The 16,756-nt window shown below is 37.7% G+C and overlaps 1 protein-coding gene across 5 annotated transcripts; it reads right to left on the bottom strand.

Moving 5' to 3' along the window:
- Positions 1 to 459: 459 nt before the first annotated feature.
- On the bottom strand, positions 460 to 16,555 carry LOC116715769 (OX-2 membrane glycoprotein-like). Of its 5 annotated transcripts, none has more exons than XM_032556397.1 (7): positions 16,320 to 16,555; positions 13,620 to 13,958; positions 10,836 to 11,138; positions 10,472 to 10,510; positions 985 to 1,060; positions 856 to 894; positions 460 to 721 (listed from the first exon to the last, which is right to left on the bottom strand). In XM_032556397.1, exons 1-7 carry the CDS (start codon positions 16,375 to 16,377, stop codon positions 631 to 633), a joined length of 945 nt encoding a protein of 314 aa, XP_032412288.1. In that variant the 5' UTR covers positions 16,378 to 16,555; the 3' UTR covers positions 460 to 630. The 5 variants fall into 5 exon arrangements, 4 of the variants coding, with proteins under 4 accessions (XP_032412288.1, XP_032412289.1, XP_032412290.1 ...); XM_032556398.1 differs by lacking the exons at positions 10,472 to 10,510; positions 10,836 to 11,138; positions 13,620 to 13,958; positions 16,320 to 16,555 and adding exons at positions 1,534 to 1,572; positions 2,305 to 2,607; positions 4,323 to 4,661; positions 6,690 to 6,814; XR_004338249.1 differs by lacking the exons at positions 460 to 721; positions 856 to 894; positions 985 to 1,060 and adding exons at positions 8,544 to 10,027; positions 10,171 to 10,209; positions 10,305 to 10,392.
- Positions 16,556 to 16,756: the final 201 nt, after the last annotated feature.

Below are 16,756 nucleotides of genomic sequence, written 5' to 3'. Positions count from 1 at the left end.
AAATTAGAGGACAAAACAACAAGGATAAAAAAAAAAAAAAAAAAGCTAACCAGAATCATCAAAACAAAAATCCACAGAACAGAACAATCAAAACACTGTCAGCTAACAAAGGGTCTGATAAGAGGATAAAATGCACATCAGATTGTAGAGTGTTATCGAGCATGAGACAGAGTCCAAGCGAGTAAGAGACATTTCTGAGGACATTGAAACAAACATGGAATATGGAATAACAAGAAAAGATGAACACAAGTTATAATCACAATAAACATGACGAAACGGTAAATGAGTAAAATAAATTAGTAGAAAATACAGGTCCAGATGTAAACGACAGTTATTTTAGCCTATTATTTTGTATGTATCCATTGAAAGGACCCCACACATCCAGGTAGCTGCCCTATCAATTTGATCAGGTATTGATGAATCACTGTTGGCATCAAAAACATTCTTGACACATTCATGTTTGAGAAATATTAGAATCTCCTGTAGTGACCGTTTCAAGTTATTTCTGACATGAACAGTATTTTTGTAATAACTCAAGTTAATTATTTGATCACACCATGCGTTTGGAAAATTTTAAAATAATTCCCCCATCACTCCTTTTGAATCAAATATTCAAACGAAGAGCTTCTGTTATTGTGATGAATTGGACTCGCTGTTTTGTTTCTGCCTCTCTGATGTTCGTAGTCTGACGTCTTTGGTCGACACTGGTGGGTTGTCCAGACTTAAAAACAAAATGAACAGAAATGAATCTGACTTATAGCGTTCAGGAAATAGAGAGTATACATCACATTACAAGGGAATGTAAAAGATGAGATAAATCTCCATCTGTGAGGAATGAATGAATAAAATCCTTACTTCTGATTGTCTGTGGCGTTCTCTGAAGCTTTCACATTCCTAGGAATGATTTTAGTTAGTAAATCAAATCAAATCTGAGATATTAATGATGTAAAACTCAACAACAAAAACATTGTTTAATTGAAGTACCTGATCTGAGATATTCTTCTGAATTGAACACAAATACAGATCAGGAACATCAGGAATACAACAATCAGAGGCCATCCTTTAGGAAGAAATGAAATGTGTTTCAACAACAAAACAGTTTTCTCTCTTGCATAGATCTGTTAATTCCCATTCTTTACACTCAAATAACATTTTTCTTTTGCAAGTTCCACGTGTTCGAACTGCAAAGGGGAAGCAAGCATTCAGTGTTATGGCTCCTTCTGCCTGGAATCAGCTCCAATCTGGACTCAAGATGTCAGAACTGGTTTCAATGGATTCATTTCGAGCTGTTCTTAAAAACAGGCAACGAGATTCTATGAAACAGTGTCACTGCTTTTAAATTGTTTTCTATTGTTTTACACTTGTTCATATGTAATAATTAGTTTTATTTTGTAATCAGGTCGCTGTGTATTGCAGACTTCTGCCCAGGTCCCTCTTGAAAATGAGATCCAGATCTCAATGGAGTTTACCGGAAAAAAAAACAAAAAAAACTAAATGAAAAATCAACATGTGAGAATCTGAACATGAACTTACTGAAACCTCTGAAATCTGACTCCGATTGGTTGTTCAAACCTGGTAAAAGAGATTCAAACATTTACAATCACAAAGTGATCTGCAGTTTATACACAGGGCCCATGGAGGTCCACCATACACACACACACACACACACACCCCCACACACACACAAATGCCCACCACCTCACACACACACCAATTTACTCTTATAGTTTTCCACATTTTGTTGCATTACAAATAAAAACTTTAGTGTATTTTAGAGAGATTTCATAAAACCAGCACAATGATAGACAGATGTGAAGTGGAAGGAGAACTATACATACATTTCAATTTCAACAGAAATCTGAGAAGTGAAGTTTATTCATCTATCTATTCATACCAAAAAGCCATTTCCTTATGTAGATCAAAAATTAAGTAGATTATTAATTTGATTTTCTGGACGTTAATCTTCCAGCAGCAAACCTGAAGCTCTTCATCCAATCTGATTGAGATGGAGCAATTTGATGGAGAAAAATCATACAAATATTCTGGTCTCTAAAATGTCGGTAGAGAGATTAGTAACATAAAAATGCAAACTGGAGGGAATTCTACCAAATATTGACACAAGATACTTAAAACAAATGCGTATCACTTCTTTCAGGTTTTTATTTGTTGGAAATATGGTCTCTTCATAATTATGCTCCCACTGGTTGGTCAATACAAAAGTGTGTGGTTGCACTGTGACAAAATTGAAAAGATTGATGGATGTGAATATATCTGTGAGGCACTGAACCTCTAAGAGTTCCTCACCATCATCAGACGAATCTTTGACCTCAGGAACGGTGACCAGCAGCTCTCTGGGAGCAGCAGAGTCCACTGACACTGAACATCCAACCTGTGTGCTGCTGAGATCTGAGAGCAGAACTTTAGTGGTGACGGTGACGGTACCGTTAGTGTTGGTCTCTGTACTGGTGTTGTAGTGGGAGAAGATGAGGTTCTGATGGAGAACAGTCAGTGTTACCATGGGAACAGGTCGACCTGTGGCTGAACAGGTCACATCCAACCCTGGAGGAGAGTTTGACCTGCTGATGTCAATGAAGGGTCCATGCAGCTCTGTGGAGAGAACAGAGATCATGGTCAACATTAAGTTATAGAAATTAACCTTGTAATCCTCTTGGTACCTGCTAGGTGGTAGCATGTTGGAGTAGCTCTGTGACTTTCATACCATTTTTTTTTTACTTTTTAAAAACTTTCATTCCTCCATTTCTGCCAGAATCATTATTTTTTTTAAACATCCCCCTCTGGTTTTGATTGTTTTGCAGTTTGGAAGCAGTTTTGCTGATTTCCTCTTGGGCATTTGTCATGATGTCCAACCACAACAGGAAGACAGCTTACAACAGAAGTAACTGCCAAACATTCCAAAGCCTAAAAAAATACCTCAACTGTAGCCACAAATCAGTTGAAAAGGAGGCCTAACAAAGACCCAGCTAGAGTATTGGTAAATCAGTATTATGCATTTTGTGGAGATATGGCTTCATAATCAGTCGCATCCCTGACTTCACTGTTTCTCTACTGGACTTTCTGACTATCGGAGCAGACAAAGACCTAAAGAACAACTGCAAAAGCAAAGGAGGTGGATTAGCGGTGCTTATGAACAACATGTGGTGCCGTCCAGGACATGTTGCTGCGACGTGTCGTTTCTGGAACCCATGTTAGCAGTAAGTTTCCATCCATATTATTTACCAAGAGATTTCAAGAGAGTGTTATTTTGACAACTGCTCACATTCAGCTGTTACTGACGATGCGTAATTCCATCAGTTCAGTTGTTACTAAGCTACAGACATTATTTGTGGCAACATTTGTGAGCTTGAGTCACGCCTTAATATCTGCTGCAGTTACATTTCAACAGTTGGACAGCTGCTCTACCAGAGAAAACAAGACGTTGGATGTTTTATTTTTTTTTTTGTGTAAACATCAAAGATGCACACATCTTCAAAGCAGGACCTTCTCTTGACAAATCCAAAAATATTAGAGATGTGAGGTCAGGTATGAAGAAGATCACAAGTTTCAAGAAAAAGGAGAATTTGACAGATGAAAGTCTGAACAGAGCAAATGAGCTGAACTCATTCTTCAAAAGATTCAGTTCAGGAACAAGCTCATCATCATCATCATCCTCCTCCTCCTCCTCATCATCATCATCCTCCTCTCCTGTTCCCAGCCAAACAGACATCCTATCCTCCTTTCGTTTGACAGTTTTCCTGTCTTCAAGAAGTGGAGGTGGTTCTGGATTATAAATACCTTGGTGTTCACTTGGACACCAACCTGGACTGGAGTTGGAACAGTAAAGCTACAAGAAGGGACAGAATAGACTTCACTTCTTAAGGAAGCTTAGAGCCTTCAGTATTTGCAGAGAAATGCTGCATATCTTCTATTAGTTTGTTGTTGAGAGCGTCATCTTCTGCTGTCATGTGTTGGGGCAGCAGCATCAGAGTCAAGAACCCAAAAAGGCTCAACAGCCTGATGAAGGAGGCTGGTTCTGTTCTGTTCTGGGGACGACTGTGGAACCTCTGGGGACGATGATACAAAGGATTTGTCACTAAGTCAAGAAAATGACAGACAATCCTGAACATTCTCTTCTCAAGATGGTTACACAATGAAACAGTGTCTCCAGTAAGAGGGTTAATGAAATGCTGACGGTCACATGAGACCCTTTCTGCTCACAGTCATGAGCTTCTCTTTATAGGAACCTGAATAATATGAGCGACAACATTCAACTTTCCCTTTGGGATGAATAAAGTATTTTTGAATTTACACAGTCAGGTTCTCACCATAAACCTCCAGGCAGGTTGCAGCTATCAGAGCTCCATCAGGGTAGATGTTGAACAGACAGAGATAACATCCTGCATCCTGCTCTGTAACGTTCCTGATAACTATAGAGTTCTTCTGCAGTCCAGCTTCTGTAAACTGAACTTTATCTTTAAATCCAGGATTCACTGTTTCACCAAAATACTGGCTGTAGGAACCAATATTCCTCTCTGTTTTCTCCAACACTTTCTGCCAGGTGACCTGCTGGACGTCTTTAGTTTCCAGGAGCCGACAGCTGAGAGGAGCATCTTCTCCTACTGCTGCCAACACCGTCTGCTGGGTTTGGATCAAAACTGCTAAACCTGCAGGACATAATCAAAGAAAATGGATCAGGAAATCTTTATTTATATCATGTATCATTCCATAAGAGTGCTTTGATTTACTCTCTCTCTATGTTCTCAGGATGGAAAATCACAAGGATTGAGAAACAATAATGTTTGTCGCAACTTTATATTAAGAAGGAAACCAAATCTGGTTCACTTCTTCTTTTCTCTGGTGTCCCAGTACTTTAAGATGTGAAAGGTCCAATGAGTTGTTAGTTTTCAAAGTCCAGATGTTGGGATTTCATAGAGGAGACTGTCAGCAAATAGATTTGGAATCATTTATTTACATGTCCTGTTTATCAGGACATGTAAATAATGTTAAAAAAAAAAAAGATCTGGTCTCTATCAGGTTCTCTAATGTACAAAGTCAGACCACATTTCCCTGCTGTCATTTATTAACCAGGGATGGAAAATGTATACCCTAAAAAAAAACTAAACTAGTGCTGCTTAAATTGGATTTTTAGCAGGGAAGTCGCAGCTTCATGATGTTGATATAATCCGTCGATAAAATGATCGTCATGTTGAGAGGGGGCTTTTAGAAAAGCAGGAATCTGGGAAGGTTCTGTCTGCAGCCGTTCAAATAAAACCTGGTCACAATACTATGGGGGGAACTAAAAGAGAGATCTGCCTGAACAAGTCTGGAGAGTTCAGTGGACCGAAGCCTTGTTATTAACAGGTAACATTCCTCAACTATCATAAACAAGAAGCCAGAACTGAGTTACTGCAGTTTAATGTGGTTCTAGAAGCTGTAAAATATATTTTTACTCATGTCTTTAATGCATTACAGCAGGAAATCTGTTGTGTTTTTTCTACAAATTTCATTTAAATACATTTTGCTCTTAAGATCAGACAATATTACTCAAAGACTGTTCATTTTATCCATGAAAATGACTGATGTTAAACCATAAACTTGTGTTTGCTGGCTTTAGGCAACAAATAATTAGGTTATCAAGTTTCCCCATTAAAAGCAGGAAGCTGGTCAGAAGACTTACTGCACAAAACATTACAAGAGATAAATGTTGTCAAGATCTGAGTCTTGTTTTGTGCAACTCATGTTTTATGTTTTCCAGTTAAATTTATTTCTTCATGTTTTCATCAAGGTTAGGAACTGTTGGGATTTCTATTGTAATCTATTGTATTGTATTGTAATCAAAATATGTCAGGATCCATAAAAGCTCTATTGTTTATGTGCAGTCATCCTGACAATCTGGTTTGGTAACTAACGAACCTTCAGTGTTTGAAGGGTTGGATGTAAACTGTCAGTTAATACAAACCCCTCTGACCAGCTAATCTTTAACTATAAGGTCTGTAGTTTAAATGTGGTTCTGCCTGATGGAATATTACTGTATTCTGAAGCAAAAGTGAAAAAAGAGCCTGAACTTGGATTTGCAATTCAATTTTTTGTAATTATCCAAGTAGTAATTCAAGCAGATGGGAAGTCCAAGTATTGAAGTCATATGAAGTGCAGCACATTAGGTATACCTTTCAGAAAGAGAAAAATTCTGTATCAAATGTATCCTTTCATTGTTGTTATATTAATAATGCAGATATGCTTCATATATTTCCTGACCCTCCATAAACAACAACAGACTCAGCAGTTAGAAAACATCAGAACAAAGCAGCTTAAAGCCAGTAAAGTTTCTAGCTACTAGATCTTATTCAACATGTAAAAAGTGTGCAGCAGTAAAACTATTAGTAGAGTTTATTTAAGAAATGACTCCGTTCTAGGTTTGAATTCTTCCCCCTCGGTTTCATGAATATAGTAAAAATGACCACAGCTTCTGTTTATTGAAGCAGGAAGTATATAGCGCTTTGTTTGAGGAGGTTCTGTTGAAAGTCCAAACATTCACATCTCAGACTAGTAAAGAATGAACCCATTCAGATCGGCTAACAAAATGAATTAATGAATGAGAAATAGAAGACACGCTTTCATCATCGGGATAAAAAGAAAGAAAGAAAGAAAAATCAACTTCGTGTACTAAAAGCTTGAGCAGTGTTTATTCTCACCTTCCTGAAATGATCCTCCGAGGGTAAAAAGACACAAAATTAAACACATTTCCTCCATGAGGCATCGCAACGTGGCGCTGGAGAGTTGAAGGCGATGAAACGAGATAAAGAAACAACGTGGCGCAGCTTCTGCATGAGAAGTGGGGAATCCTCCGGCGTGGGCGGGCCGCCCACAGATTCAGCCGTGCTCTCCCTGGCAGCTGTTTGTTGTTTTTACCTTAGGATGGACAACTCTCTGTTATTCCTTTATCAATTTGATACAATAGACTCCCGCACTTCCCATATCTGTGTCCTCTGTCACCTTTTTTCGCCCAGCAGTTAAAACTGTAGATTCATTTTGCCCCCCAAAATAAGTCGATGCCCCCCCGCCCCCATGTTGAACTAGTCTGGAGTCGGGGCTGAACTCTGGTTGCAATCCTGGTCCAACACACTTCAATCAAACAGCTGAATCACCTCCTAAGTGCAGTCAAGTTTTCTAGACTCCACTGCTTTCTAAATACAGGACTAGTTATGGTGGAAAATTAAATATGATCCATTAATCAAAGGATTAAAGGGCGACGAACATATTTTACGGCTTTGTTGTTTTCTGACTTTTTAAGATCTTATTTAGGAATCAGGAACTCATATTTTGGACCGTTTCATCATTTTTTAAAGAACTTCTAAATTTTACACAAACAATTCAACATTTCTGCAATAGTAGAAAGGTTGAGCAATTTGTCTTGTTAAATGTTGATTTAAATTACCTCAAAATGTTCCATTAAAGGATGCTTTCTTTCTATTTTATTTATTTTATTTTTTTTTACATTCTATCCATTTATTTCCAACTTCCACATTTTAAAGTCAGTGAATAATTTATATCATGATAATTTTGCTAGGATTGCTGCACGCCAGTGACTCGAGGCAATCGGCCAAGTATTCCTTAGATAACTTTCAATCATAAACTTTACTGCATTATTTTATAACTATCAATTGGAATGGATGTACTTGAGATTAAATCGGAATTTAATTTAATTGACTTTTGTGAAGTGACACGTTGTGTTGTCAAATTGACGACAATGGAGTAGAAGTAGAGCCTCCAACTTTAAACTGAAGTGTATCGAGTCTCACTCGCTCAATAACTGAGCAAAATTAAAATTACAAAAATAAATAAATAAATAAAAATATCCGCCTAATGGAAACAGGCCACTTTCGAAAAAACATATTTGAAATCTGAGTATTTCTCACTTTTGACCTTTTTTTTTTTTCTCGTAAAAAACGAGTCATGTGATCAACAACCGGATGTTGAAGTGGTAGGAGGATGGCTGGGCAGCATGTTTTTTAATGACTTGTCACGTGAACAAACTTATTCACGTGTGATCTTAATTGTGTTTCATTGAAACACTGCAACTGCGAAATTTGACAATAGCAAAATGTTGACACATTTTTGGCGTGCATCTGTGATGGAAACCATAGTAACACAGTACAAGACAAGGAAACATACTCTCCTTGTCTTCTTGTGTATTACTTTGGTAATGCACCAGACAGAGGTAATAGATGGAGGTGACAGATGTTTAAGATGGAGAGTTGATTCTTAAACAAGAAGCAAGTGATTGATTAGAAAGTGGTTGCAGCCGTGACTAAAGACAAGGAACTGAAGTTGAGCTGAAGAAACGACTGATAGATATTTTAAGCAAACCAGAAATATAAGAAATGATTACGATTAGAACTACAAGGTGATTAGAGAACACAAAAGTGTAAGAAAAACAACTAAACAGAAAAAACACGTTTCCATACTAAACCAAGAACTAGAGATAAAAAGACTATGAGCTGGAAATGAATGTGCAGAAGAAACTGAGAAAAAAAACCACAATAAAATGAATATTTAACAATATTTTTTAATACAGCATCTTAGTGAGTAATGGTCACCAAAACTTACACACAGCGGACATCAGTAGTTGAAATTGATGAAAAATGGAAATTAGAGACTCCATAAAGTTTTTTGTAACAAAATGAAGACAGGGTGCAAAAATGTCTAATAACAATAAATTAAAAGAAACCTTTACGTACGTAAATCATGACTAATATAGTACTTTATGATAGAATCTTAATTATTTTAACCCATCCATCATATCTCCTTCTTCTGTCTCACTCATGTACTTTCCCTCAGTATAAATAATAACAGTGCAATCAATATCCTTCATTACTTTAGCTGTAACTTGGTGTTTACCTTCAGCTCAGCTTATAATGCTGGAAATGTTTCTCAGTCCGATTTGTTGAAGGTAAAATTCAACTGCCGAGTTCCTTCATAACTTTCTGAAATCAAAGTGCGTTTTCTACATTAGTGCTTGAACCTCCAGATATGGCTGAATGTGTGCATAGTTTTAAATCCAGAAGAATCTATACATTACATCGCATATTAAGTGCCTTACTCTTCCATCAAACATGAGATGGCAGGAAATTGAAATCAAACCCACAACCTTCTGACTGCCTGACAAAAAGTCTAACCACTGAGGTCATCAAAATAATCAATATCTAAACACAATCGGTACTAGAAACAGGAATTATTCAAAAATAAAATTGATAATGACAGACCAATACATATTTGCTCACATTGTTGCGAGCAAATATGCTGCTTCTTCCAGCAGCATCACAGCAACTAACAGAAAGTCACCATCTTGTCAATGAGCTGCTGCAAGAATTAAAATCTAACAGCAAATTCAACCAGAACACAATATAAACGTATAAACGGAGAAAGGGAAGAAACTTATGCTGAATGTGCTAATGCTGCATGCTAATGCTACATGCTCATGCTACAAGCTAATTGTACAGCTGCTGCTGAACAATTTCATTTTTCTTTCTTACCTAGAAAGAACCCTGTCACTTCAAAAATCAAAAATAATATTGAGTATTTTCTTAGTTTCAATATCAAGTTTGAAATTTTAGTATTTTGTTTCAATTTGATCAGAAATTATTGTCTTTGTAAAATCTACTTATCATGTTATAATGTTGTTCCCTCATCAAAAACATACCTGCTGTGTTGCACTGACACATTGATGCATTTCTGAAAAATTCTAGAATCTCCAGTGGCAAAAAATAAGTTATAGTTCTTTGACATCATTTCTGATCTGAACGGTACATTCATAAAAACCAAAGGTTATTTGATAATGCTATGAAGTGACACCATATACATGCAATATATGTAATGTTTTTCATACATCTCTGGATAAAAGTCCTATTAATCAGACATCCAAATGAGGTAATTCTGTTGTCATGGTGATGGATGGGACTCGCTGTTTTGTCTCTGCCTCTCAGATGTTCGTAATCTGATGTCTCTGTTTCACACTGGTGAGTTGCCAGGCCTTAAAAATAAAATTAACATGTTGATAAGAAATTAATCTGCCTTATAATGCCTAGGAAATATAGAGTATATACCACTATATAAGGGAATGTAAAAGATGAAATAAATCTTCATCTGTGAGGAATGAATGAATAAAATCCTTACTTCTGATTGTCTGTGGCGTTCTCTGAAGGTTTCAAATTCCTGGGAATGAATTTAGTTAGTAAATCAAATCAAATCTGAGACATTAATAAAATGATGTAAAACTCAACAACAAAAACATTGTTTAATTGAAGTACCTGATCTGAGATATTCATCTGAATTGTAAAACACAAATACAGATCAGGAACATCGGGAATACAACAAATACAGCAATCAGAGGCCATCCTTTAGGAAGAAATGAAATGTGTTTCAACAACAGAACAAAGTGAAAAATCAACATGTGAGAATCTGAATATGAACTTACTGAAACCTCTGAAATCTGACTCCGATTGGTTATTCAAACCTGGTAAAAGAGATTCAAACATTTACAATCACAAAGTGATCTGCAGTTTATACACAGGGCCCAAAGGTAATCACACCCACGCAGATCCACCATACACACACACACACACACACAGAAATGCCCACCACCTCACACACACACCACTTTACTTCTATTATTTTCCACATTTTGTTGCATTACAAATACAAACTTTTTGTGTATGTTAGATTTTATGAGACCAGCTCAATGATAGGCAGATGTGAAGTGGAAAGAGAACGATACAAAAATAAAAGACTGATGAATGTGAATATATCTGTGAGGCACTGAACCTCTAAGAGTTCCTCACCATCATCAGACGAATCTTTGACCTCAGGAACGGTGACCAGCAGCTCTCTGGGAGCAGCAGAGTCCACTGACACTGAACATCCAACCTGTGTGCTGCTGAGATCTGAGAGCAGAACTTTAGTGGTGACGGTGACGGTACCGTTGGTGTTGGTCTCTGTACTGGTGTTGTAGTGGGAGAAGCTGAGGTTCTGATGGAGAACAGTCAGTGTTACCATGGGAACAGGCCGACCTGTGGCTGAACAGGTCACAACCGACCCTGGAGGAGAGTTTGACCTGCTGATGTCAATGAAGGGTCCATGCAGCTCTGTGGAGAGAACAGAGATCATGGTCAACATTAAGTTATAGAAATTAACCTTGTAATCCTCTTGGTACCTGCTAGGTGGTAGCATGTTGGAGTAGCTCTGTGACTTTCATACCATTTTTTTTTTTACTTTTTAAAAACTTTCATTCCTCCATTTCTGCCAGAAACATTTTCAATTTTAAACATCCCCCTCTGGTTTTGATTGTTTTGCAGTTTTGCTGATTTCCTCTTGGGCATTTGTCATGATGTCCAACCACAACAGGAAGACAGCTTACAACAGGACTAACTGCCAAACATTGCAAAGCCTAAAAAAATACCTCAACTGTAGCCACAAATCAGTTGAAAAGGAGGCCTAACAAAGACCCAGCTAGAGTATTGGTAAATCAGTATTATGCATTTTGTGGAGATATGGCTTCATAATCAGTCGCATCCCTGACTTCACTGTTTCTCTACTGGACTTTCTGACTATCGGAGCAGACAAAGACCTAAAGAACAACTGCAAAAGCAAAGGAGGTGGATTAGCGGTGCTTATGAACAACATGTGGTGCCGTCCAGGACATGTTGCTGCGACGTGTCGTTTCTGGAACCCATGTTAGCAGTAAGTTTCCACCCATATTATTTACCAAGAGATTTCAAGAGAGTGTTATTTTGACAAATGCTCACATTCAGCTGTTACTGACGATGCGTAATTCCATCAGTTCAGTTGTTACTAAGCTACAGACATTATTTGTGGCAACATTTGTGAGCTTGAGTCACGCCTTAATATCTGCTGTAGTTACATTTCAACAGTTGGACAGCTGCTCTACCAGAGAAAACAAGACGTTGGATGTTTTATTTTTTTTATGTAAACATCAAAGATGCACACATCTTCAAAGCAGGACCTTCTCTTGACAAATCCAAAAATATTAGAGATGTGAGGTCAGGGATGAAGAAGATCACAAGTTTCAAGAAAAAGGAGAATTTGACCGATGAAAGTCTGAACAGAACAAATGAGCTGAACTCATTCTTCAAAAGATTCAGTTCAGGAACAAGCTCATCATCATCATCCTCCTCTCCTGTTCCCAGCCAAACAGACATCCTATCCTCCTTTCGTTTGACAGTTTTCCTGTCCTTCAAGAAGTGGAGGTGGTTCTGGATTATAAATACCTTGGTGTTCGCTTGGACACCAACCTGGACTGGAGTTGGAACAGTAAAGCTACAAGAAGGGACAGAGTAGACTTCACTTCTTAAGGAAGCTTAGAGTCTTCAGTGGTTGCAGAGAAATGCTGCATATCTTCTATTAGTTTGTTGTTCTGCTGTCTTCTGCTGTCATGTGTTGGGGCAGCAGCATCAGAGTCAAGCACCCAAAAAGGCTCAACAGCCTGATGAAGGAGGCTGGTTCTGTTCTGTTCTGGAGATTACTATGCAACGAAGGATTCTTTATAAAATCAGAAAAAATGATGGACAATCCTGAACATCCTCTTCACAAGACTGTTACACAATGAAAGTGAAGTGTTTCCAGCATGGGCGTAGGTTTGGGTATGGACGGTCGTGACATGTCACGACCAATATTCAAGGGATATAAAATAGTCCCGACCAATTTTTGCCATATTAATAAAAAAAAAAAAAACATATGTATTTTTTAACAAAAACAAAATAAATAAACGAAAATCTACATTGATTAGTTTAATATTTCAATATACTACGCAGTGGTAGCATTCATTTTAAAATTCGCTGTTATGAACTATGACGACCCATGCCGCTATTGGCTCACAGAACTTGGATCTTCGTTCTTTGATTAGCTGCACCAGGCGGCGGCCAGCTGGCCACACGCGGAACGGAAGCTTGGTCCATGGTGCTGAAAGTGAACGCGTCTCCTTTTGAGTTTGACATTTATTATGAGTCTCCGAGACCATGTCGCCACCAAAAAAGAAAAGGACGACAGACATTAGAAGTTATTTCGCTACCTCGGCTGTAAGTACAGTGAGGGGACCCATAAGTTAGATATCTATCACGCAACGCATTTGTTGTAAAGTCCGGTGTTTAGTAAGGTCAGCACTGAATGTGAGGTAGAATAGGTTGTTTAATGTTTGCTGAATTTTGAAAAGGAAAAAGTGAAGTGTTCTTGAACTGATCTGCTGAACTGTATCTGGTTGTATACACAAGATGCATGATCAAGTTATGGTTATAGTTGGGGGTAGGGCATTATTAAGCCAATGTGGTGCCCCCCCCCCCCCCCCTCTCCCACTGGTCAAAAATGGTCAGTGCCGGGGAGGTGGGGGGGGGGTTGGTGAGTAAGTTGTAAGGTCCCACCAAAACTTAGACCAAACCTACACCCTTGGTTTCCAGTAAGAGGGTTAATGAAATGCTGACGGTCACATGAGACCCTTTCTGCTCAGAGTCATGAGCTTCTCTTCATAGGAACCTGAATAATATGAGCGACAACATTCAACTTCCCTCTGGGATGAATAAAGTATTTTTGAATTTACACAGTCAGGTTCTCACCATAAACCTCCAGGCAGGTTGCAGCTATCAGAGCTCCATCAAGGTAGGTGTTGAACAGACAGAGATAACATCCTGCATCCTGCTCTGTAACGTTCCTGATAACTATAGAGTTCTTCTGCAGTCCAGCTTCTGTAAACTGAACTTTATCTTTAAATCCAGGATTCACTGTTTCACCAAAATACTGGCTGTAGGAACCAATACTCCTCTCTGTTTTCTCCAACACTTTCTGCCAGGTGACCTGCTGGACGTCTTTAGTTTCCAGGAGCCAACAGCTGAGAGGAGCATCTTCTCCTACTGCTGCCAACACCGTCTGCTGGGTTTGGATCAAAACTGCTAAACCTGCAGGACATAATCAAAGAAAATGGATCAGGAAATCTTTATTTATATCATGTATCATTCCATAAGAGTGCTTTGATTTACTCTCTCTCTATGTTCTCAGGATGGAAAATCACAAGGATTGAGAAACAATAATGTTTGTCGCAACTTTATATTAAGAAGGAAACCGAATCTGGTTCACTTCTTCTTTATTCTCTCTGGCAGCCCCAAGTAAAATGTTAAGATATGAAAACCCTCAATGAGCTCTTAGTTTCTCAAAATACCGATGTCGGGATTTCATTGAACAGGCTGTCCAACAAATAGATTTGTAATAATCTAGTTGCATATCCTGGTTATAAAGACATAATAAAAGGATCCAGTTCTCAAATGTACAAAGTTAGACCACATTTCCCCAATGTCTTTTATTAACTAGGGATATTAACTAGTGCTTCTTCTAGATAAAAATCAACTTCCCTGATTCTTATCAGGGAAGTTGCAGCTCGATGGTGTTAATCAAATGTGTCGATAAAATTATAATTTTGAGAGAGCACTCTTATAAAAACAGGAATTTGGGATATTTTTTGTCTGCAGCAGTAGCAAGAAAATCTAGACTAACACCTGGTCACAATACTATGGGGAGAATTAAAAGAGAGATCTGCCTCAACAAGTCTGGAGAGTTCAGTGGACCGAAGCCTCGTTATTAAAAGCCAACATTCCTCAACTATCATAAACAAGAAGTCAGAACTGAGTTACTGCAGTTTAATGTGGTTCTAGAAGCTGTAAAATATATTTTTACTCATGTCTTTAATGCATTACAGCAGGAAATCTGTTGTGTTTTTCTACAGATAACATTTGATTTAAATACATATAATAATGCGTAAGACTAGACGTTAAAAGCCAACATCACATTCAGGACTTTTTGGCAACATTTACAACACTGAGGAGAAACAGACTTTAACAGTAAAATACAGACAGCAGCAAAACGTTATCAGTTGGTGTTAGGATCTCACAACACAATGTTGTCTTGTTTTCTCACAGTTAATCTTGGTGATGTTACGCAATGTCTGACTTATGATCTTCTTGTCTGTTCCTTATGAAGCAATTCTGTTGCTCAACACTCTGCTGACTGTCCATAAACTTAAGGCAACATCATCCCTAAAGTTTATAAGTGAACCACAATAAAATGAATGCATGTTCTTTTCAGAGGCTTAGTGCAATAAATGTTACGAGACATAAATGTTTTGAAGATCTGAGTCCTAAAACCAGAGTCTAAGTCAAGTCTGAGTCTTTTATTTAGTGTGACTTAAGCCAAAGTGCAGCTTTTTATGTTTCTGTTGGGAACTCTATTGTGATTAAAACACGTCTTTCCGGGTCTGTTGTTCCTTTAGTGTAGACATCCCAGTTCCTCCTGTCTGGTTTGGCAGTTAAACCATCTTCATTTCACAAAGTCAGTTAAATAGAAACACACCTAGCCAGATAATCTTTAACTAGAAGCTGAACAGTCTAGATGTGGCATTCACTATTGTGTATTCCACTGCAGCAAATGTGATTAAAACAGTTTTTCCTCAACATCTTCTCGACCTAACTTTTATCTGCAAAAAGTAAACTAAACCAAGCAGCATTATTATTCAATAATAATAATAATAATAAAAAATACCTAGAAAAAAAGTATTTGATGAAGAGACACCTCAAACACCCACTGCATCCTGGACTGTAATTTTAGATTTACTTTTTTAGAACGGAAGTAGTTAGAGAGAGAGAAAAGATCTAACTAAGGTACAAGAAACAAATTCCCTAATTAAAGTTGTTTTTTGTAAATATTAAACATTTGAAACTAAGACCCAGAGTTAGTTACTGTAATATTTCACCCAACATGTAGCCTGCAGATGTACTTTATAGATTTACTGCCCTCCCCCATAAACAACACCACTCAACAGACGGGAATTGAAGCGACACGTTACTTAAAATATTATTCAACAGGTAAAAAGTCTGCAGCAGTAAAACTATTAGAAGTACATTTATTTAAGAAATTAATTTCCTAGTAGGTTAAACATGAATTCCTTCCCCTCGGTTTAATGACTGTAGTAAGAAACAAAGGGCAGAATCTGTTTGAAGCAGGCGTGTTGGCTCCGTGCCACCATTGTTAGAACTGGATCGAACTGTTTCATTAGTGAAACTAAAAAAGGTTCTGTTAGGTCCAAATCATCAGATCTCAGAGTACCGAAGGAGTTAATTCAGATCGGATCGCATTTATATATTTATTTATGAATGAATGAATGAATGGATGAATGAATAATAAATGCTTTCATCATAGGAATACATTAGAAAACAAACAAAACAAAAGCTCAACTTCGTGTACTAAAAGCTTGCAGTGTTTGTTCTCACCTTTGTGAAATGATCCTCCGAGGGTAAAAAGACACAAAATTAGACACATGTCCTCCATGCGGCATCGCAACGTGGGTAACGTGGAGAACAAATGATTCAAAGGCAACACATGGAACCTCTGAATGAGTCACTTGATTCTGGTTCGACGTGTCACTCACTCCACTGCTGCGGTCAGTAACGGTGATAAGAAACATCATTCATGACTTCAGCTGCGACTTGGTGTTTCCCTTCGCTTCCAATCAATCAATCAATCAAATTTTATTTGTATAGCACATTTCAGCAGCAAGGCATTTCAAAGTGCTTTACATCATAACAAACACAGAATCACAATGCAATATAGAATCAATCATTAAGTCAAGTTACATCAATAAATTTGTAATTGATTACATTTCAAATACAATTCTAAACAGGTGGGTTTTCAGTTGAGATTTAAAAGA

This window comes from Xiphophorus hellerii, chromosome 24 (genome assembly GCF_003331165.1).
Source record: "Xiphophorus hellerii strain 12219 chromosome 24, Xiphophorus_hellerii-4.1, whole genome shotgun sequence".
Classification (NCBI taxonomy): Eukaryota; Metazoa; Chordata; class Actinopteri; order Cyprinodontiformes; family Poeciliidae; genus Xiphophorus; species Xiphophorus hellerii.
This window is presented reverse-complemented; position numbering and strand designations above follow the sequence as displayed.